This window comes from Callorhinus ursinus, unplaced genomic scaffold (genome assembly GCF_003265705.2).
Source record: "Callorhinus ursinus isolate GAN/ISIS: 27379988/994484 unplaced genomic scaffold, GSC_fseal_2.0 scaffold2, whole genome shotgun sequence".
Lineage (NCBI taxonomy): Eukaryota > Metazoa > Chordata > Mammalia > Carnivora > Otariidae > Callorhinus > Callorhinus ursinus.
The window spans coordinates 6,532,888-6,557,049 of NW_027397064.1; the positions used below are offsets into that span (position 1 = coordinate 6,532,888).

The following is a 24,162-nucleotide window of genomic DNA, read 5'->3' on the forward strand; positions in this document are numbered from 1 at the left end:
GCAGAGAGAGAGGGAGAAGCAGGCTCCCCACTGAGCAAGGAGCCCAATGTGGGACTCAGTCCCAGGACCCTGGGATCATGATCTGAACTGAAGGCAGACGCTTAACTACTGAGCCACCCAGGTGCCCCGTCATCTCACAGATTCTTGGACGTGGTACCTTTTTCTAGTTAAAAGTGTACATTCACGGGGCGCCTGGGTGGCTCAGCTGGTTAAGCAACTGCCTTCGGCTCAGGTCATGATCCCGGAGTCCCGGGATCAAGTCCCACATCGGGCTCCCTGCTTGGCGGGGAGCCTGCTTCTCCCTCTGACCCTCTCGCCTCTCATGTACTCTCTCTCTCATTCTCGCTCTCTCAAATAAGTAAATCTTAAAAAAAAAAAAAAAAGTGTACATTCACATGACCAGCAAGCAGATATACTCATTTATTTTTAAAAGCTAACAAATCTCCGAAAATAGTATGAAAATATAAAGAGACTCTTATTTATTTGAATAATACTCATTTTAAAAAGATTCCCTCATCACATGTCAACTACAGTAATAAAATTTTTATTTATTTATTTATTTGAGAGAGAGAATGAGATAGAGCATGGGGGGGGGGAGGGTCAGAGGGAGAAGCAGACTCCCTGCTGAGCAGGGAGCCCAATGTGGACTCAATCCCGGGACTCCAGGATCATGACCTGAACCAAAGGCAGTCGTCCAACCAGGGAGGAGCATACAGCACAAAGGGTGGCCAGAGAGATGTTGGAACCACAAGGTAAAGAACATAAAATGCTAAGCTAAGAAGTTAGGACTTTTCTCAGTGAAAATCTTTTGATGGGGCACCTGGGTGGCACAGTCGGTTAAGCATCCAACTCTTGCTTTCCGCTCAGGTCATGATCTCAGGGTGGTGAGATCAAGCCCCACATTGGGCGCTGTGCTCCGCGCAGAGTCTGCTTGAGATTCTTTGTCAGCCCCTCCCACTCATGTGTGCGCTTTCTCTCTCCTAAATAAATAAATCTTAAAAGAAAGAAAGAAAGAAAATCTTTTGAAAGTTTTTGAAGGGGAAGTAATGATATGATCCAGCTTGTGTTTTAGGAGTGTTGCTCTAGTCACAGATTATATTATAGATTATATTAGATATTCTGTATTAGATTATAAAGGCTAGATGAGTGGTACCTCAACTTTATTGCACATAAGAATTGCTTTTTAAAATGAGCATTCCCAAGGCTCCTGGCTGGCTCAGTCAGAAGAGCATGTGGCTCTTGATCCCATAACCCAGATGAATCCCTGAAACTTAAAGGTGTAGGCATCTTAACTAGATATTTTTAAGCAGATTGTTTAGTGTTGAAATATTTTCATGTTGGAGATAAAAATTTAGGTATCAGAGCACAGTCATTTAATAATAAAACCAACGGGCCTGATACAAATAATTGAATAAAAAATCAATGGCAGAAGAGACAAATTTCCACTGCAAAATTCCAAATAATTCACATTCTTCCCTCATGGAGTTGGAGCATAACTCCCCACCTGTTAGTTTGGGCTGTAGTTACTTCGTTCCGAGAGTACAATATGGAAAGAAGGGGAAGAGAACATATTTACAGTGGAGAAACCTGACAAGCACCACCTCAGCCAGGTGATCAAGATCAGCATCAACAGTGATAAAGCAGGTTGATGATACATAGCCTTGACATGATGGGATGAAAATGGCACTTCATCTCAATGGTCTTCCTCCTAAAAACTCAGAACCCCAGCCTAATCATGAGAAAAACATCAGACAAACCCCAATTGTCAGACACCCAGAAAATACTTGACTAGTACTACTCAACACTGTCAAGGTCATCCAAAAAAAACAAGGAAAATCTGAGAAACTCTCACAGCCCAGAGGAGCTTCAGGAGACATGATAACTCAATGTAAATGTGGGATCCTGGGACAGAAAAAGGACATTAAATTAAAACTTAAGGAAATCTGAACAAACTGTAGACTTTAGTTAGTGATAATGTATCAGTATTGGTTCATTAGCTGCGACAAATATAAGATGTCTATAATAGGGGAAACTAGTGTGAGGTATATGAGGACTCTACTGTTACAACTATTTTGCAAATCTAAAAGTTTACTTTTCAGAAAGGAATAGAACAGAATAACAATTGATAAACCAATTCCCTTCCTGGTAAATTGTTAGGAACTGAAATAATATAGCCTTTCCATCCCTAGATTAGTAATCAAGATCTGAGTTAACATCATTAGAGAATTATCTCAGTATCACTGAGAATTATCCAGCTTGTGTATGAATTGTTTTGAAGGACATGAATAAATAAATTCTTTGGTTTTATATAGAAGAAATACACAAAATTATCAGAATAATGCCCAAATATAAGGTCACCCTGAATATAAAGCAGCCTGTTAACATTCCAATGAAAAAATATTTTTAAAAAGGGATATGGGTGGAATAGACAAATGTGTATTTTACCTACATATTTAAGATGATAAATTTATAAAATAATACATAAATTTAGAAATATTGTCCCCCTCCACTTGTCTGTCACTTTCTATGAAACAATATTGCCCAGATTTTTTTACATGTCACTTTGATGTCAATACCTGGCACATAGTAGGTTGTCAGTAAGCACTTACTGAATGATAGTTTGAGATCAGGTACATGGAGAGACCTGGATCAATCTGTGAGGACCCTTTGAAGGTCTTTGACCATAAAAGTAACACAGTAAAGGTGACGTATTTAGCCTTGTCTCAGGGGAGATGGAGATGGCACAAACTGCCTGTTTAGGGGAGACCAGAATGTAGCCAGGGTTGGCATGGATGCACAGAAGGAGCCCCAGCTTCAGAGTCAGGCAAATCTGGATTCTGTAGGCTGGGTGGTCCCAAGAGTCTCTCTGAGGAGGTGCCACCGAAGCCAGGATCTGGGAGTGTGAAGAGTAAGGGCAAGAGCACTCAGGCAGCATCACGGGCAGAGACACTAGTGTGCTGAAGAAAGAGAAAGGTGGCCATTACGGCTGGAGCGTGTGACTGGGCACCTTGCAAACCATGCTAAGGACTTTAGTTTTGTTTTCAAGTGCAAAGGAAAACCAGGGATTAACATCTAATTCACCATTTTTATAAAACTACCTTCTGTGAGGAGAATGGATTGAAAGAGGGAGCAAGAATGGAAGCAAGGAGGGGCACTTGGGTAGCTCAGTTGGGTAAGCGTCTGACTCCTGATTTCGGCTCAGGTCATGATCTCAGGGTTGTGCGCTCAAACCCCGTGTCGGACTCCTCACTGAGCGTAGTCTGCTTGGGATTCTGTCCCTCTGCGCCTACCCCTGCTCGCCCTCTCTCTTTCTAAAAAAGACTGGAAGTGAGGAAAACCATCAGGATTCTAGATAGGAGATGATAATGGATTCAAAACAACAACACTCTGCTTCTAAGAGTCTAAGCACCTTACATGAGCCAACTCATTTAAGTGTGCTGTCTCTTCTTTCATTCTCAGAAGTACTAGTTTGGATGATAATTACAGGAAACTATGAATCAGCCAATTAACATTTTCATGGGGGCAGTCTTCCTGCCCATCAATTTCAAACCATTCTATGAAAGCCACTAGCCAGGACAACGCTCTAAGATTCAAGCAGGAAAAACTAGAATCTGTCTCTGAACATCCTGAGCCTCTTGCTTTTTGTTCCCTTTCTGTTCTGGCCTGGTTCTCAGTTACATGTGAGCATTTTTGTTTCTTTCCCAGTATCTTTTTTTCCTTCACTCCTCCCTTGTGTGTGTCTCTCTCTCCTTCTGTTTGTGTGTTCCATGTTTTACTCTTTCCTCTCTTTACCTTCCCCGTTCCTCCTCTCTACTCTGTCTCTTCCTCTCCACCAATCTCCCTTTGGTCTCTCCTCTCAACTGGCCAGTGAGGTCCTGCTGATGGGGTTTTGGAATATAGGTGAAGTTCACGGTGGGGTAAGGTCTGGAGCCAATGACCAAGAAAGAATTCTTGAGACATCTTTGATGCAAAAGGGTAGTTTGTTACAGCAGAGGGACAGGACCTGTGGGCAGAGAGAGCTGCTGCACCGGGGTTGTGAGGGGTGGCTGATGATACACAATGAGATCGGGGGAGGTAAGGAAAAGGGGAGGTTTCAAAAGAACTTTCATATGCTAAAGAGGACCTACAAGATACCGGAGGCCTTGCCATTGTCAAGTTAAGTTTGTTTACCCCTCTAGTAAGGCATTAAAATTAAGATAGTTGGGAACTTCCTGGAGGAACATTACACTCTGCCCGCTTCAATTATCTGTCAATGGGCTGTAGGTTATAAGGGCATTTAATTGTGTCTACATTTCCTTCTAGAAGCTAGGCCGTTGATAGAAATGCTTTGTTCTTGTAAATTGCTAAGACATTTGTAAACTGAGGGAGACTCAGGTCTTGCAGGATTGTGATCTCTACAACTTAACTATTTGTTTTTTCCTTTCTTTAGCTTTAGGGCAGCCAGGAGTGCCTGAGGAATGTCACATACATCCTATGGGGGTGGTGTTGTGGGGTGTCAGCTTCTGCTTTGTCCTCAGCTTGCCTTCTGTTCCCTCATCACTGCCATGTACAGTGGATCTGTTCTGTTTATAAAAATGGAGGTTGTACTCATGCCAGAATGCTTCTAGATGATTGTCACTAAGTATTTTAAATTCTTTTATCCCAGTGCCTGCATTCACATCTCAAGGAAATTTACCTCGTATCCCAACATCTGACTGGTTTCTTCCAAGCCCCAAGCCTTCACTTCCCCCTCCACCACCGCATCCCTGCCCGCCTTCTCTACCTCAGGTCTGTCCCCAGCCCCCGCACCGGCCCCAAATCATACCAGGTCACAGCTGTTTACAACATAAGAGGACTTACGTAACCTTCTGTGCGGAGCCAAGTGACTCTCATTCTTCCGTGTGTGTGTTAGTCTACTTCCTTTTTTACCTCTCCTAAGGTTCGACACTCTACAAACCTTTTTTTTTTTCTGGACCTTATTGTTTTCAGGCTGAAGCTTATTTTTAACATGCTCTTACTTTTACATATGAGAGTGTGCTACCTTGGCAGCCTCGTTCCAAATAAGAAGCTACCAGAACAGCTCTCCCAGCAGAGGCTTCCCATAGTAAAGGAGTGTTCTTTGTGCTCACCATGGGTATAAATCACCCGGGAGCTTTTAAATGAGAAAAGACCTGGCTGACCCAGAAGGTGGTATTTATAAATAGTCCTTCAGCCCCCATCCTTAAAGCTTGTACCTAATCCTCTCTCTCAAGATTGGAAGTGACTTGACCTTTGAGTCTTAAAACTCAGGCTCTTTTTCTCTGAAAAAAATCTAGTTAACAAAAACCTGCTAAAAAAATGTTTTCAGCCAGATCATGATCAGCCATTAAAGTTTCCCTTTCATTTCCAACATTTTTTTTAAAGATTTATTTATTTATTTATTAGAGAGAGAGAGAGTACATGGGGGGGGGCGTGTCAGAGGGAGAAGCAGACTCCCCGCTGAGCAGGGAGCCCGATGCGGGACTCGATTCCGGGACTCCAGGATCATGACCTGAGCCGAAGGCAGTCGCTTAACCAACTGAGCCACCCAGGCGCCCTCATTTCCAACATTTTTAGTGAAATATGCTTCCTCTTTTGAGGACCATCTTTTCTTGTGGTTGCTATTTTAAGATACCTACCTTGGGGCGCCTGGGTGGCTCAGTCGTTAAGCATCTGCCTTCAGGGGCGCCTGGGTGGCTCAGTTGGTTGGGCGACTGCCTTCGGCTCAGGTCATGATCCTGGAGTCCCAGGATCGAGTCCCGCATCGGGCTCCCTGCTCAGCAGGGAGTCTGCTTCTCCCTCTGACCCTCCCCCCTCTCGTGCTCTCTATCTCTCATTCTCTCTCTCTCACATAAATAAATAAAATCTTTAAAAAAAAAAAAAAAAAAAGCATCTGCCTTCGACTCAGGTCATGATCCCAGAGCCCTGGGATCGAGTCCCACATCAGGCTCCCTGTGCTCAATCGGGAGCTGCTTCTCCCTCTCCTGCTCCCCCTGCTTGTGCATGTGCTCGCTCTCTCGCTGTCAAATAAATAAAATCTTAAAAAAAAAAAGTTACCTACCTTAATAATTTTTATTTCTTTTTCCTATTGGGCTGTCATGGATTTGTATTTTTATGATTTATAAAGCTGTTCCCAAATGGCTGTATCTTTGCCATGAATTAAGAGTGTTCCTTTTCACCCCTAACTTAGAGAACTTGGAGGGGCTCTAAGTAGACTCCATCCCAACATCATTTAATGGAGCTCTGTTTGTATTTCTCTAATTTTGTAGCATTTACTGAGGGTAAAATTTTACAGTTTTGTTAGGATTATACAATGAAGCCCACGATAGAGACACTGATAGGTTTCCAGATTAAGGTACATGCTGGAAATGCCTAATTGTTGAACTGGCCAAAATATTTTTTTAAGTGTAATTCCCAAAAAAGATAAGTCCTTAAACCGATTATTTATAAAAAGAGGAGGCGCTTGTGTTGGGGAGATAAGCCATGTATTTTTAGCATCTTCTCTCCCTTGGTATAAAATGGAGGAATCTTAAATTCACTATCCACTAATTATTGGAGAGCACACTCTCATTTAAGACTTTTTTTTCTTTCTATCCTCTAATAGATTGACAAATTCTGGTGCCAGGCTTTTCTTTGCTGACCTGAGCCAGCAGCAGTAATGCTTTTTTTGGAAACTGCTAGATCCGATCTAGCTGTTGCTTTACGAAGGGAGCCCCTTTTCTGAGGCTTTTCTTGCAGTAGTTTTGCTAGAATGCCCCATTTGTATGTGAGCCTAAAACTTTAAGAGTAATTTTAGTTTTGTTGTTTAAGAAAATCTGGTGTCCAATGTGGCTATACTGACACCAAAGAGACTATCTGTAGAGAAAGAATGAAAAGTATGTACGGAGCAGGTTAAATGAGTACTGTGTCTTCTGAAAACCTTGGACTTAAATGTCAAAGGCAATTCTGTTTAGGTCTGAGCTCAGAGTGGACTTGCTGGAGCAGTAGTATCTTCTGTTTCATTTCTCCAATTGGGGAAGCTTTGTCTTCATATATGGAGACCCCAGAATAGCTAAGCATATTTGTAGTAATTGGAATTTTAATAGATGATCTGAGGGTACCTGGCTGACTCCGTTGGTAGAGCATGCAACTCTTGATTTTGGGTAGTGAGTTCAAGCCCTACGTTGGGCATAGAACTTACTTTAAAAAAAAAAGTGATTTAAAAAAAATGTGATCTAAGCAAGTATGTGTATATACTTTTGACTTGCTTTTGAATTTAGTTTAAAAAAAAGTGGAATTTCGGAATATGAAGCAGAGAAGAGAAAACCACAAAGGTATATAATAGCAGCAGTATTTGGGGATATAATTAGCATACTAGGAGACTTAAGATTGCACACAAGGAGGGCGCCTGGGTGGCTTAGTTGGTTAAGCGACTGCCTTCAGCTCAGGTCATGATCCTCAAGTCCCACATCGGGCTCCCTGCTCAGCAGGGAGTCTGCTTCTCCCTCTGACCCTCTTCCTTCCCTCTCGTGCTCTCTATCTCTCATTCTCTCTCCCTCAAATAAATAAATAAAATCTTTAAAAAAAAAAAAAAGATTGCACACGAGAGGAGAGAAACACAACCAACACAACTTCATTTGGTAGGTTCATGCCGGTGGGGGGGGGCGGGCGGGGGTACAGTGCACAAGCAGGTTGAGAGCACAGGAAGCTAGGGTAACCCTTAGTTATCTTCTGTGACTTTTCTTTAGTGGCTGCAAAACCTAGAAAGAATCTCTCCAGAGGGTTAACTGTACCATTACAGGCATACTGATGCTAATCAACCACGCTCTGGGTTCAACACTGCAAGCTATCCAAACAATGGGAAAGCTTGAAGGCTCCCTGGGGCTTCAGAACTGACTGCAGCAATGGCCACACAGCCGGAAACACATCCTGAAGAACTGCTGACTTTTTCTCTAGTCCTGGTATCCAGGCATCCAAGCCTAGGTCATGTGCTTGCCCCCAGCTGCACCAGGCTCCGGAGGGAAGGATTTGGATCTTCTAGTTACAGTAATACCTGGCAGGCGCTGTCTCCCCCATGGGAGAGTTGGGAAGAGGGTTTGGTTGCTAGACAGCAAAAAGAAAAAAAAAAAAGACCTGCAAACTGTATCAACTATTTATCTGAAGGTCCATCTCTTGGTAAATATTAACCATCTTTCTCAGATTTAGCCTCCATGTATGGATAGTATTAATTTTTCTTTAATTATTTGTCCATTGTTTAAAAAAAACCCTCAGGACTGTCTTTTTAAATTTAGTGTTTATATTTGTCAAAGTTGTGTGTGTACATTGCTCAGAGTCATAATTCTACCTGGTTTTGAATGATGAGCCACGTTCTGTATCCTCCCATTCATATTTTCTATTACCCAGAGAAAACTGTTTTCAATTTCTAACATTTATTTGCTATTTATCTTCATATTTCTGAATTGCACACTGTGGCTATTCCGTTTTAGGCATTGTTTATTGACTTCCCACTATGGAAAATGAGTTTTGTTCTTTCTCAACACTTTCTGCCTGACCACACATACATGCTCTTCTTCCCCCATCCTCCCAGGGTAGTGGTATTGGATCCATAGTCCGTGTTTTTATTATTGTTGACTACGTCAGCCCTGTTTGCAATGGTGCCATGTAGTATACTGTGACTACTTTTTTCTTCCAATACCACCTTTGATTTTTCCCAGATGTTAATTATTGTCTTGGTTTTTAATTCATTTACTTAGATTTTCTGTGCTTCTCCCTAAGGAACCCCCAAATGTACCCAAACTGTATAAATCTTTCCCACTTAAACACATCAGATATTCTATGAATTTCGTCTTCTTAAAATGTCTCCCTAAGTATTCTGACCAGCTCTTGTCTGGATCCTTGGCCAGTTGCCTTCCAGGCCCGCTGAAGAGCTTTTACCCTGGGGTCTCCTTCACCTGTCTCTTGTTTTAGATCCATTGCTTCCTGGATCCAATATCGTCTTCTTCCTTAGTCTTCCCTGTCATTTTGAAGTAGCATATTATCATTAGTTTCTCGAGAAAGTGAATCTTTTTTTAGTTTTAGGAATTCCCCTGAGAATTTTAAAGGCACTGCTTCATTTTTTTCTATCCTCCAGAGTCCCTGTTGAAAAGTGTGATTCATTCTGATTTTTTTTTCCCCACTCTGATTCTGACCTTTATGTGACAGCTTGTTTTCCCTTTGGAAGCTTTGCTTTAACCTTGACGTTCTGCAAGTTCATAATGATGTGACTTGAGCACTTGCCAGATCCTTTCAGTCTGGGACAATTATCTTGAATTAATTCATTGATGACTTCCTCTCCTTGGTTTTTCGGTTCTTTCTTGCATTTCTGTTAAGATTTTGGATCTCTTAGACTGATATCCAGTTTTTGTATATTTACTCTCCTGTTTTCTATCCTTGTGGCTTTTTATTCTTCTTTCTGAAAGCGTTCCTCAACTTTGTCTTCCAAACCTTGCATTGAGTTGTTTGGATCTGCTATCAAAAATGTGTATTTTTCAGAACTCCTGGGTGGCTCAGTCATTAAGGGTCTGCCTTCGGCTCAGGTCATGATCCTGGAGTCCCGGGATCCAGTCCCACATCGGGCTCCCTGCTCAGCGGGGAGTCTGCTTCTCCCTCTGACCCTCTTCCCTCTCGTGCTCTCTATCTCTCATTCTCTCTCTCTCAAATAAATAAATAAAATCTTTAAAAAAAAATGTGTATTTTTCTAGCATTCTTTTTTGTTCTCTGTTTTTTTCATTGCTATTAGTAATTCATTTATTGTATGATGAACAATACAGAAACTAGAAAATATAACTACTTAGGTTGGCATTTTATGACAAAAAGAGATTATCAATTGACTAGCTTCAAAATTTGTAAACTTGAGCCAGAGAAAATCACCTAAAATATACAAAATTCAATTGTATATAATTTTTAGTGTCTGTAAGGATTATGTTATCTCTGGCTGTTTTGTTTTTAATACTTCTTTTTAAAAGTTTGTATCTTTTGGGGTGCCTTGGTGGCTCAGTCGGTTAAGCATCTACCTTCAGCTCAGGTCATGATCTCAGGGTCCTGGGATTGAGCCCCGCCTTGGGCTCCTTGCTCAACGGGGAGCCTGCTTCTCCCTCTGCCTGCCGCTCCCTCTGCTTGTGCTTTCTCTCCTCTCTCTCAAGTAAATAAATAAAATCTTAAAAAATAAAAAAAAAAGTATGTATCTTCCTTTGTAGTCTCTTTTTTCTTCTGAGTTGCTTTTTTCTCTTTGTTTTGGTCTGTCTTTCATAGTAAATGCCCTCCTTGGTTTCTGGTGATCCTTGGCTAGTTTCTGATATTTAAGAGCAGGCCATTAAACAGGTACTTGAGATCTCTGGACTTGTGAGTAAAACTTAGGGGATGTGATCCTCACTGTGGGTGTGGTCTGCATGAGTCACTCCTTGGGGATACCTCTCTTATCTGTTTCTTTAGGTCTTTTATCTTGGCTGCTCTGATTGTGTTGGAAATTTTTTAATTTTGTACTATTCATTTTCTCCTCTTTCTTGCAATTTCTAGATGTGTAGCCTTTGGTTCTCATGTTGTAGATAAAAATATCTCCGCTGGGGGGGCACCTGGCTGGCTCAGTCGGTTAAGAGTCTGCCTTCGGCTCAGGTCATGATCCTGGAGTCCCAGGATCGAGTCCCACATCGGGCTCCCTGCTCAGCGGGGAGTCTGCTTCTCCCTCTGACCCTCTTCCCTCTCGTGCTCTCTATCTCTCATTCTCTCTTTCTCAAATAAATAAATAAAATCTTAAAAAAAAAAAAAAAAAAGAGTCTGCCTTTGGCTCAGGTCATGATCCCAGGATCCTGGGAAAGAGGAGCCCTGCAGGGAGCCTGCTTCTCCTTGTCCCTCTGCCTCTGCCTGTCACTCCCCCTGCTTGTGCTCTCTCTGTCAAATAAATAAATAAAATCTTTAAAAAAAAAAAAATCTCTGCTGGGTCTCTGCTAAGATCTTCCTTTGGATGTCATTTGGACCCTCTTAAACCATCTTATTTGCTTTCATGGCACTTGGCAGATAGGCCGACTTGCTAAAAAGTAAACGGGAGTTGGTAGCAAATCTGAGCACTAGAACACACCTAGAATACAAACTGAGAGTCGCCTTCAGTGCATTATTTTCCTTAATATATTTGATCAGAAATTGGATGAACCTCCGGGATGCTGAGACAGGGAAGATACTGTGGCAAGGAACAGAAGACCTGTCAGTCCCTGGAGTGGAGCATGAAGGTACTCCCCAACCCTTTGTCTGCACAAGGCTCTGATGTTTCTGGAGCAGGGCCTAAGCATCAGGGAGCTAAATTAATGCAGGCCCTAATGGGCAAACGCCTGAGGGCACAGCGTTTGTTGTTGAGATTCCTAGTTCCTTCCCTACCTTTTTTTCTCTCACTTCCCAAAACCCATTTTGTGCTGAAATTTTAGCATTAGAACATACCTAAAGATATAAACTAAGCTCTCAACATTTTTTTCCAAAAGAAAATTTGCATTTTTATCTCCCTGAAATAAAAGAAAAACTAAGGGGTTAAAACTAACAGAACAGAGTAGAGAAGGTGCCCATTCAGCCTTTTTCCTGATGAGAGCAGCTAGGGAAGGCCCTTAGATGCACTACATCTGATGTTTCTTAAGTATCTTTCAGGGGGACGCCTGGGTGTCTCAGTTGGTTAAGCGTCTGCCTTTGGCTCTGGTCATGATCTCAGGGTCCTGGGATTGAGCCCCACACCTCCACATCCCCGCATCAGGCTCTCTGCTCAGCAGGAAGTCTGCTTCACCCTCTCCCACTCCCTCTGTGCTCTCCCTCTCTCTCTCTCTCTGTCTCTCTCAAATAAATAAAATCTTTTTTAAAAAAAAATAAAGATCTTTCAGTCAGATGCACTTGACCAATTGGGGACCTCTGTTTTTACTTAAAAAGTGTAATTCTGTTACCAAGGCATTCTCTGAAATTTAACATAGATAATGTGTTCTCTAAATCAGCTCTAAGAAGCTCCCAGAAACTTGAAGCATCATAGTATGTGATTTTCAATGAGAATGGCTTCAATATTTCTTTTTCTTTACCAGCTCGTGTTCCCAAGAAAATCCTCAAGTGCAAGGCAGTGTCTCGAGAATTGAACTTCTCTTCAGCAGAGCAAATGGAAAAATTCCGCCTGGAACAGAAAGTTTACTTCAAAGGGCAATGCCTAGAAGGTATTCTGTGGCCTACTGCTGGAAGCCACAGTGAGAGTGACGGGGGAAAAAAGGCAGGACCCAGTGAACTAAAAGCACTGCTTTGGTAACGTTCACTTGGCAACACAGATTGTGATGGGATTCCTACACCCTGAGAGACTGGGAAAAACAAACAAAAACAAAGCTGGCAATGACAAGGGCCTTTGAGCCCAACAAAAGGGTTTTTGACACTGGTGGGCCTGGGTTGGTGCCTGCTTTATCACTGGCGAATTGTAACGTGGTCACGAGGAAACTGCCGACGAGGGCCTGGTACGGTGCTCTCTGTCTTCTGCGGATCTGACTGGCAAGGCCGCTCTGCACTGAGTTTCCACCGTGAACTGTAAGAGGGCACATATGTGTCTTACACCTGAAATTCCAAGTGAAAGGCCTGTTCTGTTCTTCTGTTTGTCATGTACGCATAGCCTACCTCTGAGAAAACATTGCTTGTACTATATCCGCCCACTGGTCCTCGTCCTTTCGACCCTAGAGCATAGGGAGTGAGCCTCTGTCTGGTGTGGTCCAGAGGACAGCCCAAGGGGGCTTCCGTGACCTTTCCCATGCCTCTGACCCGGGAGGTTTCTGATGGCTTCATTTGTGGTTCTTGGGGTAAGAGGCTCACTCTAAAGGGGCAGGGGCTGGACAAGGAGCCCTGAGACTGTCTGGGGTGCCCGCTCACCAGCTTTTCCTTCTTCCTGCAGAGTGGTTCTTCGAGTTCGGCTTTGTGATCCCGAACTCCACAAACACCTGGCAGTCCCTGATAGAGGCAGCGCCCGAGTCCCAGATGATGCCCGCCAGCGTCCTAACGTGAGTGAGCAGACCACAGACATTGCGGGGTGTGTCTCGAAGCAGGCGTTCCGGGTGGGGGGACTTGTGGTCCTGTTCAGCGGGCCACCCAGGTTGAAAATAAGGGTAAAGAGTATCCAGGGGTATTTGAGTTTATAGGTTACTGACTTCTGTCACATGAAAAAGACTGTGATCGAATGGAAAAAAATAAAAAACTTTAGATTAGACCTTTAGACTAAATTCCTGATTAACCCTGACTTGCTGTGCAATCTTGGACAATGTTTACCTCTTTGGCTTTATTTTTCTCCTCTCTAAACATAGAATTAATAATTCTATCTCACAGAGGTGGAGTGAGGCTAAAACGAGATGATATGGGAGAAAACTGGCCTGTACTCTATATTAAATCTAGGCTAATTTGCTCACTTCCCTGACTACCAAACTTCTGATACTCTACTTTTCTTGAATGGCCTTTAATGGAATCTGGCAAAGTTTTAATTTTGTTTTAGAGGATAGTGTTTGGTTATAGTTTTTCACAGACTAGCTTACCATTTTAATAGTTATGCTTCCTGCTCAAAGAATAATTAGTTTGTCCTTTATCCAAAAACACTGTCAGTAAAGGCCCACCAACCATTTTCTCTTGGGAAAAGGTATTAGACTTTTAAAGGTTTTAGTAATAGTGTCTAGCAATGAGTTATTCACACAGATAATTGTGTAATATTGGATTGTCCCTTTAAACAGATCCTTGGTGAAAGCCACACTGAATGTAAATAGAGGTTATTTACTTTATAAGTCTTTAATAGATGTTTAATTACAACAGTAGGTATTTTTATATTCTAATAGCCAATTAAATCTTGAGTTTCTTATGTACCTATTTTATAATTAATTACCAACAAAAATATATCTGCTGGCTATTAATTACCCTAGGAAAGTACAGGGTAGTATATAGAAGGGCATTTTTTATATTTTATTAACCTTCATTGACTTCTCCTTGGCCAGGCCCAATTTCTTTCAGGTACTAAAACCATTGAGTCTATGATGACGTATTTAGGTTTTTTAAGTCATATTTTACTTTTTGCAACCCAAAAGCAGTACCTCTATTGCCCTTAACTTGGTTCAAGAGTGGTTTAGTTTGGAAACACTGAGATATCCACCAAGAAAAATGAAATTCCACTTTGTGCAATACAGTTGTGCCATTTGGGGTTCTTTGGCTACAAGCCATAGAAATGACTCCAGCTGATATGACAGCTGAAGGGGGGGGGTGGGGAGAGGAGGAACTGAGACCCGGGCAGCTTGAAAGATACAGATGGCAGGAATCCGTGGATGATTTCCTTCAGGAGCAGCCTTAGGAAGGATCCTGCTCTGGGGAGAGAGTCTGATTGGCCCAAATTATGTCCTGTGCCCACCCCTTTGCCAGGTGAAGGAGGGACTACTTGGCTGACCCGTGGCCTGGAGATGGGGTGGGTCCCCAAAAGAAGAGCAGAGTGCTATTACCCAAAGTGGTGCAAATAGATGCAGGAAAGGCCAATCCACAGCTGTCTACTAGAGTAGGTGTTGTAGGGAAAGATACCACCCCTGCGGCCTGCAGGTTTCCATGTGTATCAAAAAGTTAGTCATATTAAAAAAAAAAAAAAAAAGTCACACTTATAAGCACCCCTATGTGCAGAGCGCTCTTGCTAAGGGTTTTACTTGTATCAAGGATTAAGACATGCTCTTTCTTCTGTTTTCTGAACTTGAGGAGAAAAAAATCGAATCACAAAGTTAAATGTCACATTAGACTTCTAACCCCATTTGGACATAGACTTCAGTGTCCCCAGGCCAAGGTGGGTGCATGTCCCCGGGCCCAGCAGACCCAAACTGAAAACACTTTGCGGAAATGAAATCTGTTGCCTAACACACTCACTCTTTTGCCCTCTCTTCTTACTTATAGTGGGAATGTTATCATAGAGACAAAGTTTTTTGACGACGATCTTCTTGTAAGCACATCCAGAGTGAGACTTTTCTACGTTTGAGAGAAGAATGTGTGTGCATTTCAAGAATTTGGGTTTTTGGGGGGAAAGGAGGAAACTTTACTTTCTTCCTCCACACATTTGGTTTTGACACTTCCACCCCTAATTCCCTGTACGGCAGAACCCACCTGTGGCCACCAGGGGACCAGTTCTGTGTAGGTAACCAGATGGCTGTTAACTCCTGAGCCGCCATCTTCCACTGACCAGACTCAACTCCCAACCCCAGACCAGGGCAGAGGGTGAGCCTTGACTCCTTCCCAGGGTGACACGGGACAGACGCTTACCACGAGAGCCACTGCTGTTCCCGCCCCCGCCCTGCCTCCTCCTTGGGCCCCGCAGGCAACACATCTTCCTTTGGCCCCTGGTTTTGGAAAAATTCATATTCCTGACCTATGTTTAGTTTTTTTCCTACCATTTCTATTTCATACATTCTCATACGTTTAACTTGTAAAATAGACTGTGATATTATTATTACATAATGAATTAAAACATATGAATTAAAATATTCCTGCAGTCTTTAGCATGGCACTGCTTTCATCTCTACTTTTTCTGGAACATGAACCCGGCCCCATGATGTGAAGACATTTATCAGACTGTAGGATCACAACTGTGTTTTACTCCAGAGATCAACTGATAGATCTTGTGTTCCCGATGCTTCCGTTGCTGCTTTCCAAGAACGTACAACGTACCCAAACAAGACCCATGACCTTAACGTTTGTGTTTGAGACATGATATGTAGTGGTTCTCTTCTGAAACATAGATGCTCCCTTTGTTTGTTTGTTGTTGCTTTTAACTTTTCTCATACCTTTATGATGTACCTTTGCTAAAGAGGTTTCCAGAAAGGGTAGAAGTTCCAAGCTGGCAGAGTAGAGACTCTTTTATTCTTACGTGAGAGAATAGAAGTTCCAGAATGGAGAAAAGATCTCCCCGAAGTCATGTGGAGAACGATGTGAACGCATCTGGGATGGGGTGGGTGCTGGGAGGCCTTAAAACCCAGGCAGGGGAAGCCAGCGTGGGAGAGAGTGATGGTAGCTGGGTGCCCAGAAGTCTGACATGACGGAGAAGGGTTCTTTTTTAGGAACTTAACCCTGAGCTACCAGCAGCCTTCACTGTTCTTTATACAATACCAGCAATTAAAGGGCTTCCAGTTCTCACAGTAGTAAGGGTCTGAGGCCGCAGAGGAGGAGAATACATCCAGAGATGGGCCCTCTCTGGTATAGCCCCTGCTCATATATTCCTCCTCTCCTTCCGTCTGTTACCAAAGGGTCTGCTTGCGTCTGTGGATGGGGAGGGGAAGGACATTTTTAGTGGACTATCACCGTCTTTCAGTGATAATTCCATTCCTCACATGAAGGCTCTTGTCTTCAAAAGCTATTTTTTTTTAAGATTTTATTTATTTATTTGGCAGAGAGAGACACAGTGAGAGGGAACCCAAGCAGGGGGAGTGGGAGAGGGAGACGCAGGCTTCCCGTGGAACAGGGAGCCCGATGGGGGTTCGATCCCAGGACCCTGGGACCATGACCTGAGCCGAAGGCAGACGCTTAACGACTGAGCCCCCCAGGCACCCCTCAAAAGCTAATTTTTAAATACCAAGATTGGATGAAAAAACAAAGTTAAAACGAGTCCAGATTTCCTTTTGCTTTCTGGAAATACCGTCTCTCCTCTCAGGGAATTGGACACCTCCCGGTGGAGAGAGGCCATCCCAGGGAAGCTTCTCTCCCTGCTTAGAGTCTCCTTCACTGCCCTTCTCCACTCACTCACCCAGCCAGAACTCTCAGGGACACACTTCTTTGCCAGCTGCTCTGAGGGAAAAAAGAATGATCGCCCAGTCATTCGTAGATGCTCACCATCTCTTCAGGCAATGCATATGCTCAGGTGGTGGTGGTCATTTTATCATGAAACAAGGGAGGCCAGAAAAGTGTGCTCTGGGGACAGTGTGAGTGAGAGGTTCTGAGCTGTGCGGGACGGACTGGAGCTGGCCTGGAGGATGGCTGCAGCTATGGTGGGAGGAGGAAGAGGAGAGGGGTACGGGCAGGGGGGGAGCACAAGCCGAAGGAGAGGACACAGGAGCTGTGGGGACAAGGGCCCTTATAGGTCAGAGTCAGCCGGTAGAGTGGGTGCAGGTCTAAATGCCTGAGGAGCTGGGGGTTTTGTGGATACATCGAAGGCCACAGAATGTTACGAAGGAGAGGCATGCAGCCCAGGCCTGGCACATTTACAGGCACCTGCCCCACCCGAGATTCGGATTCAGTAGGTGTGGGGCCCAGAAATCGCCCTGCTACAGCAACCCCCGTGATTCTGATGCAGGTGGTCTGTGGACCATACTTTGGGAAATGCTGGGAGAGGCCGTAAGTGTTAGAGATGGATATATGTACACAGGTAGCTACAAGGGAAACTAAAGTGGCGTGCCAGTGTTGTGGGCTTCGGGACGGCTGTGGGCTACAGCACTGAGTCTGGCCTCGGGTGGGTGGGGAGGGGTCGGAGGGAGTCCAGTCTACCGGAGGGGAACTAGCCCCACTCAGGCCCCACTTACACTCTTCCCATATGCATACGCGTGAGGCACAGGCCTGCCTTTCGGAGATTTGTCTCTAGTAGAGGGACGTGACAGGTGATTATAAATGCCTGCGATAAGGGAAGCACAAGGTGAATAAGGAAGAAGAGATAAAAGAATAAATAAATGAAAGGAAGAGGAGATAAAAGAATAAATAAATGAAAGGAAGAAGAGAGAAAAGAATAAATAAATGAAAATGAAAAAAAAAGAAGAGATTAACACATTTCAGAAAAATCAGGAAAGCCCTCTCCTCTGAATCTTTCAACTCTTAGCCTGCAAAACATGTTCAAGTGACCCTAAAAATACAATTTTTTCAAAAGATTTTATTTATTTATTTGGCAGAGAGAGATAGCGAGAGAGGGAACCCAAGCAGGGGGAGTGGGAGAGGGAGAAGCAGGCTTCCTGCCAAGCAGGGCACCCGATGCGGGGCTCGATCCCAGGACCCTGGGATCATGACCCAAGCCGAAGGCGGACGCCCAACGACTGAGCCACCCAGGTGCCCCTAAAAATATAAATTTTTTAAAAATAAGGCTCGGGGGGTGCCTGCCTGACCCAGTTGGTTAAGCGTTGGACTTCAGCTCAGGTCGTGATCTCAGGGTCCTGGGGTGGAGCCCTGGTGCCGAGCTCTGCACTCAGCGGGGAATCTGCTTCTCTCCCTCCCTCTCTCCCTCTGCTCCTCCCCTGGCTCGTTCTCTCTCTCTGTCTCTCAAATAAATATTTTTTTAAAAATTTAAAAAGTAAGGCTTTCCTTCAATCCTGCAACACCTACACTCCTGCTCCATCCTTCTCTTTCTCTGCAGATCCAAATTCCTCAGGATTGGCTCCACTCACTCTTTCCACCCCCCTACCTCTCATTTACTCCGCAACTGCTGCTGTCTGGCTCTGGCCAGTGGCCTCCTTTCCTCCAACGCGTCGGTGAACTCCACTTATCCACTGCCCCCTTCTGGTCCTTCCTGCTTTGTCAGCTGCATTTGATCCTTCTGACATCTGGAAATTCTTGTGGATTCTGGGAGCCCCTTTCCTGGGAGTTGTGCTCCTTGCAGGCTCTTCATTTGCTTCCAACCATCTTGTCCCTAAAGTGTTTGTTAGTGGATTTTTGGATTGTTTTTGTTTTTGTTTTCTTTCTTTTTTTCCTAGCTGTTGTATATCGAGAACATTCTATGTGCAAATTCTTTAAGCATTATGCATTCACTCCACGCATATTTATTGAGCACTTGTTATGTACCACTGTTTTAAATGGTGGACATGCTTGCTGACCAAGACAGTGCAGTCCCTACCATCACATTCTAATGCGAGGAGACAGGAAGCGAATAATTCAGATAGCAATCAATGCTCTGACAAAATAGTACAGTGCAATGGCAGCATCAGTCTGGTGTGAGAAGGAATGGAAAGAAGTCAGCGTTCAGCTTGTGACCACCAAAACAGGATGGACGAGTCTCCAGCAAGCCAACAGCCAGGGAAAGCCAGGCTTTACTCAAAAAGATGTTCAAGTCCCTTAAACTATGAACAAAGCACGAACCAGTGCAGTCACACGCGATTGTCTCATTTACTACAAAGAGCTCCCCCTTGTGGGAGGAGTGCACCTGCCTCTTCCAGCCTGGTGTAGGATGGAGAGGAGAAATGAGGGAGAAGCAGGCCACAGAGGTCAGATGCAGATGTCACTGCTTTCCTTCACCGCACCCTCTCTCCCAGGCTGGGGTGGGACCAGTGGAGAGAAACCAGGTTCAGGGGAAGGAAGAGAATTGCAGGGTTGATAACCACTTCCTGGAGGTTAGCGGGGAGAATAGGCTGCCCCATAATCCAGGCCAAGGCCTGTCAAATAGCCTTACAAACATCTCTACCCCTACCTCTCATGCTGCAGTTCCTATAACCACCTGGGGCCTGTCGGGCCAACAGCATCGTCTTCCCTTCTGATTTATCCTTCACATCTCGGCCAAAAAGAGCCCCAAAATGTGCGTCTGGTCACCAGTCCCTCTATATTGAACAGTTTGGTTTTGTTTTTACTTTTTTTTAAAGAAGGACTTATTTATTTTTATTTTATTCATTTATTTGGCAGAGAGAGAGAGACAGCGAGAGAGGGAACACAAGCAGGGAGAGTGGGAGAGGGAGAAGCAGGCTTCCCACTGAGCAGGGAGCCCGACGTGGGGCTGGATCCCAGGACCCTGGGATCACGACCTGAGCCGAAGGCAGACGCTTAATGACTGAGACACCCAGGCGCCCCTGAACAGTTTATTTTTTAGAACTTCTTGCTAGTGACCTGGTAATTGCTTTACAGCTCCCAAAATACCCTGTTAAAATGGTCCTTGAAGTGAAGACCAACCTGGCTTGGCAGTTTTGGGGTGCATTTTTATTTGGTTTGAGGCTAAGCAGCTTTGACCATAGTTTTGAATAAACTGAGGGGTGAAGTGGAATGGAGTGAGAAGCAGAGATTTGGTGAATACATTTGGTTCCCAGACTGCACCAAGGCACCCCAGGGCACTGCAGCAAATTCACAAGGGTGCCAAAGGATGTTTTAATTTTCAAGGGAAATGCAGCCGTTGGGGCTGTCTGTTGTACAGTGCTCACTATTAGCTCAAGATAGTTCAGTTTCAACATTATATTGCACCACACTGCATTCTTTTTGATGAGCTATCTTTGGGAAACTGAATTTTTTGACGTTTTGGTGATAAGCAAGTACCCCTGAAAAGTCAGTGTGAATAGGGGTGCCTGGGTGACACAGCCGGTTAAGCATCCAACTTTTGGTTTCGGCTCAGGTCATGGGATCGAGCCCCACGTTGGGCTCCACACTGAGGGCAGAGTCGGCTTGGGATTCTCTCCCTCTGCCCCTCCCAGCTGCACTCGCTCGCTTGCTCTCTCTAAAATAAATGGGGAAAAAAGTGTGAACGGGAAATGAGGGTGGTTGTGTCCAATCTGATTCCAAGGTTTGGGAAGCTGTGCTGTGCTTAGCAGGCACACATTGCATCAGTAAGTCATTGTGATTATAAATAAAATAAAAATATTTTTTCTCTCAATTTATGTGGCTTTTCTTTTTCCAAAATAACATGACAGCTAATCGGTTAAGATATAAATACTTAAGTTGTTTGGACCTAACTACATAATTTAAAAAAGTATTTATTTTGGTTTTTTTGCACTGTGGAAAAATTACTGAGACACTAAGTGTGCTGTGAACAGAGAAAGTTTAGGAACCTCTAATAAGCCCTTAGTTTTGGGGGTTTTTTTTCAGATTTTATTTTTAAGTAATCTTTACCCCAACAGGGGGCTCAAACTCATAATCCTGAGATCAAGAGTCACATGCTGTACTGGCTGGCTCAGTTGGTCGGTGTGCAACTCTCAATCTTGGGGTCGTGAGTTTGAGCCCCATGGTGGGGGTAGAGATTACTTAAAATATGCTTTTCAGAGGGTTAGAAACACATGCACGTGCATTACCATCACTGACAGCCACAGCAACAAGTGGGTATTGGCCACCCCCTTCTGAACCCTGAGACAGCTCTTGGTTCCATGGAATGCTTTTGAATTCTTGTACTTATTAAAGAAAATGTTTTCAAAGGAAAAGAAGGCATTTATTCAAATTTCCTAAGAGTGGCTTTTTTAAGTGACTTGATTTATTCAAATCATCCCCCAAATAGCTCTTCTCAATTATAAGAGGATAAGCAAGATTATTATTATCACTTGAATGTTTTGTATATAATTATTACTTTCATTTGGGGCTAAAGTATGTGCATTAGAGCCATAGAACGTGATAATTTGAATATGGTGCACAGGGCACCCCTGTGTAATTAAGTTATACATGATTGGTGTACCTCTTTACAGAACTTGAAATTTCATTTCATTTTTTTATGTTAATAGAGATTGATAATGGTCATTTCTTTTCCTTCCTGTTATGTTGGCCATACACACTTCATTCAGGGCCCAGCCCTTGGTCAGGATTGGAATCCAAATCCTCTCTTCCGGCAGATTGTCTAATTATTACTCTCTTTTAATTGGCTTGTATTCAGCAACGATCTGCAATACGTTTTGTACAATTAGGCTAAGGTTTTTCTTGGAAGGTTCACGTTTACTTAAAAGGAGACACTTTTGATATTCAAGAGGTTTTATGACCTCAAATATTTCCAGACTCAAATGATACACAGATCTGTGTTCTGGCACAGAATTCTGAGACCTCAGTGTGGATTTGATTGTGTTGTGAAGGAGGCACACAATCATTTGCTGAAAAAAACCTTGCCTCTGCCCACAGGCACCTCCTTGCTCTCCCTGGGGAGGCAAGTGGCCACTGGGAGTGCATCTAAAAAATGCCATTGCACAACAAGAGACTAACCATTTAAAAGTTAAGTCGCTGTTTGTGACAGGCCCCTGAGCAGAGCAGGAAAATAATAGAAAGCCCACCTACCTAATAATGGGACTCATTTGATGCCAGGGTCTTTAAAATGGATTCAGACCACACTGTCTCCACCGAAAGAAATGAGCATCTGGTGAGAGGTGCTTACTGAGAGGTTGACTAGTGGAGAGGTCAGGGGGCCCTCAAAGCTAGCTAAGGACAATGTTGACAAAGGGGTCAGAATTGTAGAATCCACTGTCAACTCCCCCCATGGGGCTGGAACCCATCCAGCCTCAGTATCTTCTAAGACTAGAGTCTGCCCAGCATCACTATCCAGCAGGACACACCCCCAGGCTCTAGTGGAAACCACAGGAGCCACACTTAGGACATTGTGGGGAGATTGGTGAGGAGCCAGAGAATACCTCTGGGAAGGGGTTGAAGTTTTCCTGGGATACAGAATGGAGTTGTAGATGAATTTCTAAGACAAAAGAGGATGTGCACATTTTTGGGTACTTGATATATATGGTCAAATGCTTTCCAGAAAGGTTTGTACCCATTTCTACCCTTAGCTATGCCCAAACCTACAACATCAACCACGTCCTGGGCTGTGTTGACAAGGGTCACAGGTTCCCAGACCACCTGCTGCTGAGGGAGTCTGCATGAGGCCTGTGCAGGATTCTATGGCCAGACTATGGAACCAGTTCCCAAAGGAATCCTTTCCTATTCTCTGTTTAGTTCAGCAAACAATCCCTGAGCCCTGGTGAGGGTCCTTGTACAAGATCAGCTTTTTCTGGACACTGATGTCCTTCAGTATGTTAATAGGCTTTGGGGGGGGGGAGATCCATGGAGTATTACTCAGCCATCAAAAATGAAATCTTACCATTTGCAATGACATGGATGGAGCTAGAGGGTATTATACTCAGTGAAATAAGTCAGAGAAAAACAATTATCATGATTTCATTGATACGGAATTTAAGAAACAAAACAGGGCCATAGGGGAAGGGAGGGAAAAATAAAATAAGACGAAATCAGATAGAGAGCCACACCATAGGAGACTCTAAACTATAGGGAACAAACTGAGGGTTGCTGGAGGGGAGGTGGGTGGGGGGATGGGGTTACTGGGTGTTGGGTATTAAGGAAGGCACGTGATGTAATGAGCACTGGGTGTTATATGCAACTGATGAATCACTAAACTCTACCTCTGAAACTAATAATACAGAATGTGCTAATTAACTGAATTTAAATTTTAAAATTCTAGGTCAAATTTGGAATGAACTACATGTTAAACTTTCCTCTTAGAGCCTCCTTCATATGTTAAAGACCCAGGGAGTCTGTTTTCTTCCTGTTCTGTTCTGCAGAAAGAAAACTCTTCCCATTGCTTACCCCAGCACTTCGCCAAACAGGATGGCTGTAACCTCTCAGGCACAGCTTGCAGCAGAGAAACAGTTGGGAGGTGCCGGGCTGCATGAAGATGGGGGTCTCACCACTGAGTCCAGTGAGACTGCGTTTGGCTCTGAGGCAGAGGTGGGAACAGGGTAAGTTCTGTGAGTTCCTGGGAGGAACTCTCCAGCACTGCAGGCTGGAGAGAGGGACAGGGGGACTCCAGGTAGTGCATGCAAGGTGGGCAGCTCAGATGACTGAGCCATGGCCCGCCCCCCACACCCGGCTGGAAATGAGTCAAGCAGGACTCTGTGATCCCAATGAGAGATGAACCACGAGCATCACAGCATCTTCTGAGGCTGATTCACCTCCTCTGTTCTCCTTCAACCTGGAAACCACACCAGAAGTCAATGCCCACATCCCAGCGCTCCTCCTTCCTCAAGCTGCCTTTGTTGTTCATGGAAGTCTGACTGGCTTTGGAGATTAGAGCCGGGAGCCCAGTATCCTCCTGGCTACTAGTATGACTCAGTTACAGATGACAGAAAACCCAACCTGAACCAGCCTAAACGAAGAGAAAATGTGCTGGCTTGCATAATTGAAAAGTCCAGAGATTGGCACGGTGTTAGGTACAGGTCAACCCAGAGACTCAAGCAATGTCATAGAACTTACCGTCCCTCTGCCTCTTGGCTCAACTCTTCTGTGTGTGTAGGCAGCAGTCTCCACCTCTCACATCGCCCTAATTTCGAGGCTCACTGCCCAGGCCCAAGCTTCTTCCCTTAGCAGCAACTCAGTCAAAAAGTCCCAGGAGGGGGCACCTGGCTGGCTCAGTCAGTGGAGTGCATTGATCTCGGAGTCCAGAGTTCCAGTGCCATATTGCGCTAGAGCTAACTTAAAAAAAAAAAAAGAAAAAAAAATCCCAGG

The 24,162-nt window shown here is 44.1% G+C and overlaps 1 protein-coding gene across 1 annotated transcript in view; it reads left to right on the top strand.

Annotated features, from left to right (window-relative positions):
* Positions 1-15,500, top strand: part of PDE6D (phosphodiesterase 6D) — a 49,975-nt gene extending 34,475 nt beyond the window's left edge. Inside the window, exons 2-5 of the mRNA XM_025889582.2 lie at positions 11,149-11,237; positions 12,063-12,188; positions 12,905-13,010; positions 14,917-15,500. Coding sequence (XP_025745367.1) covers positions 11,149-11,237; positions 12,063-12,188; positions 12,905-13,010; positions 14,917-14,998 — 403 coding nt within the window. The 3' untranslated portion in view covers positions 14,999-15,500. The remainder of the gene's footprint in view (positions 1-11,148; positions 11,238-12,062; positions 12,189-12,904; positions 13,011-14,916) is intronic.
* The last annotated feature ends 8,662 nt before the right edge of the window (positions 15,501-24,162 follow it).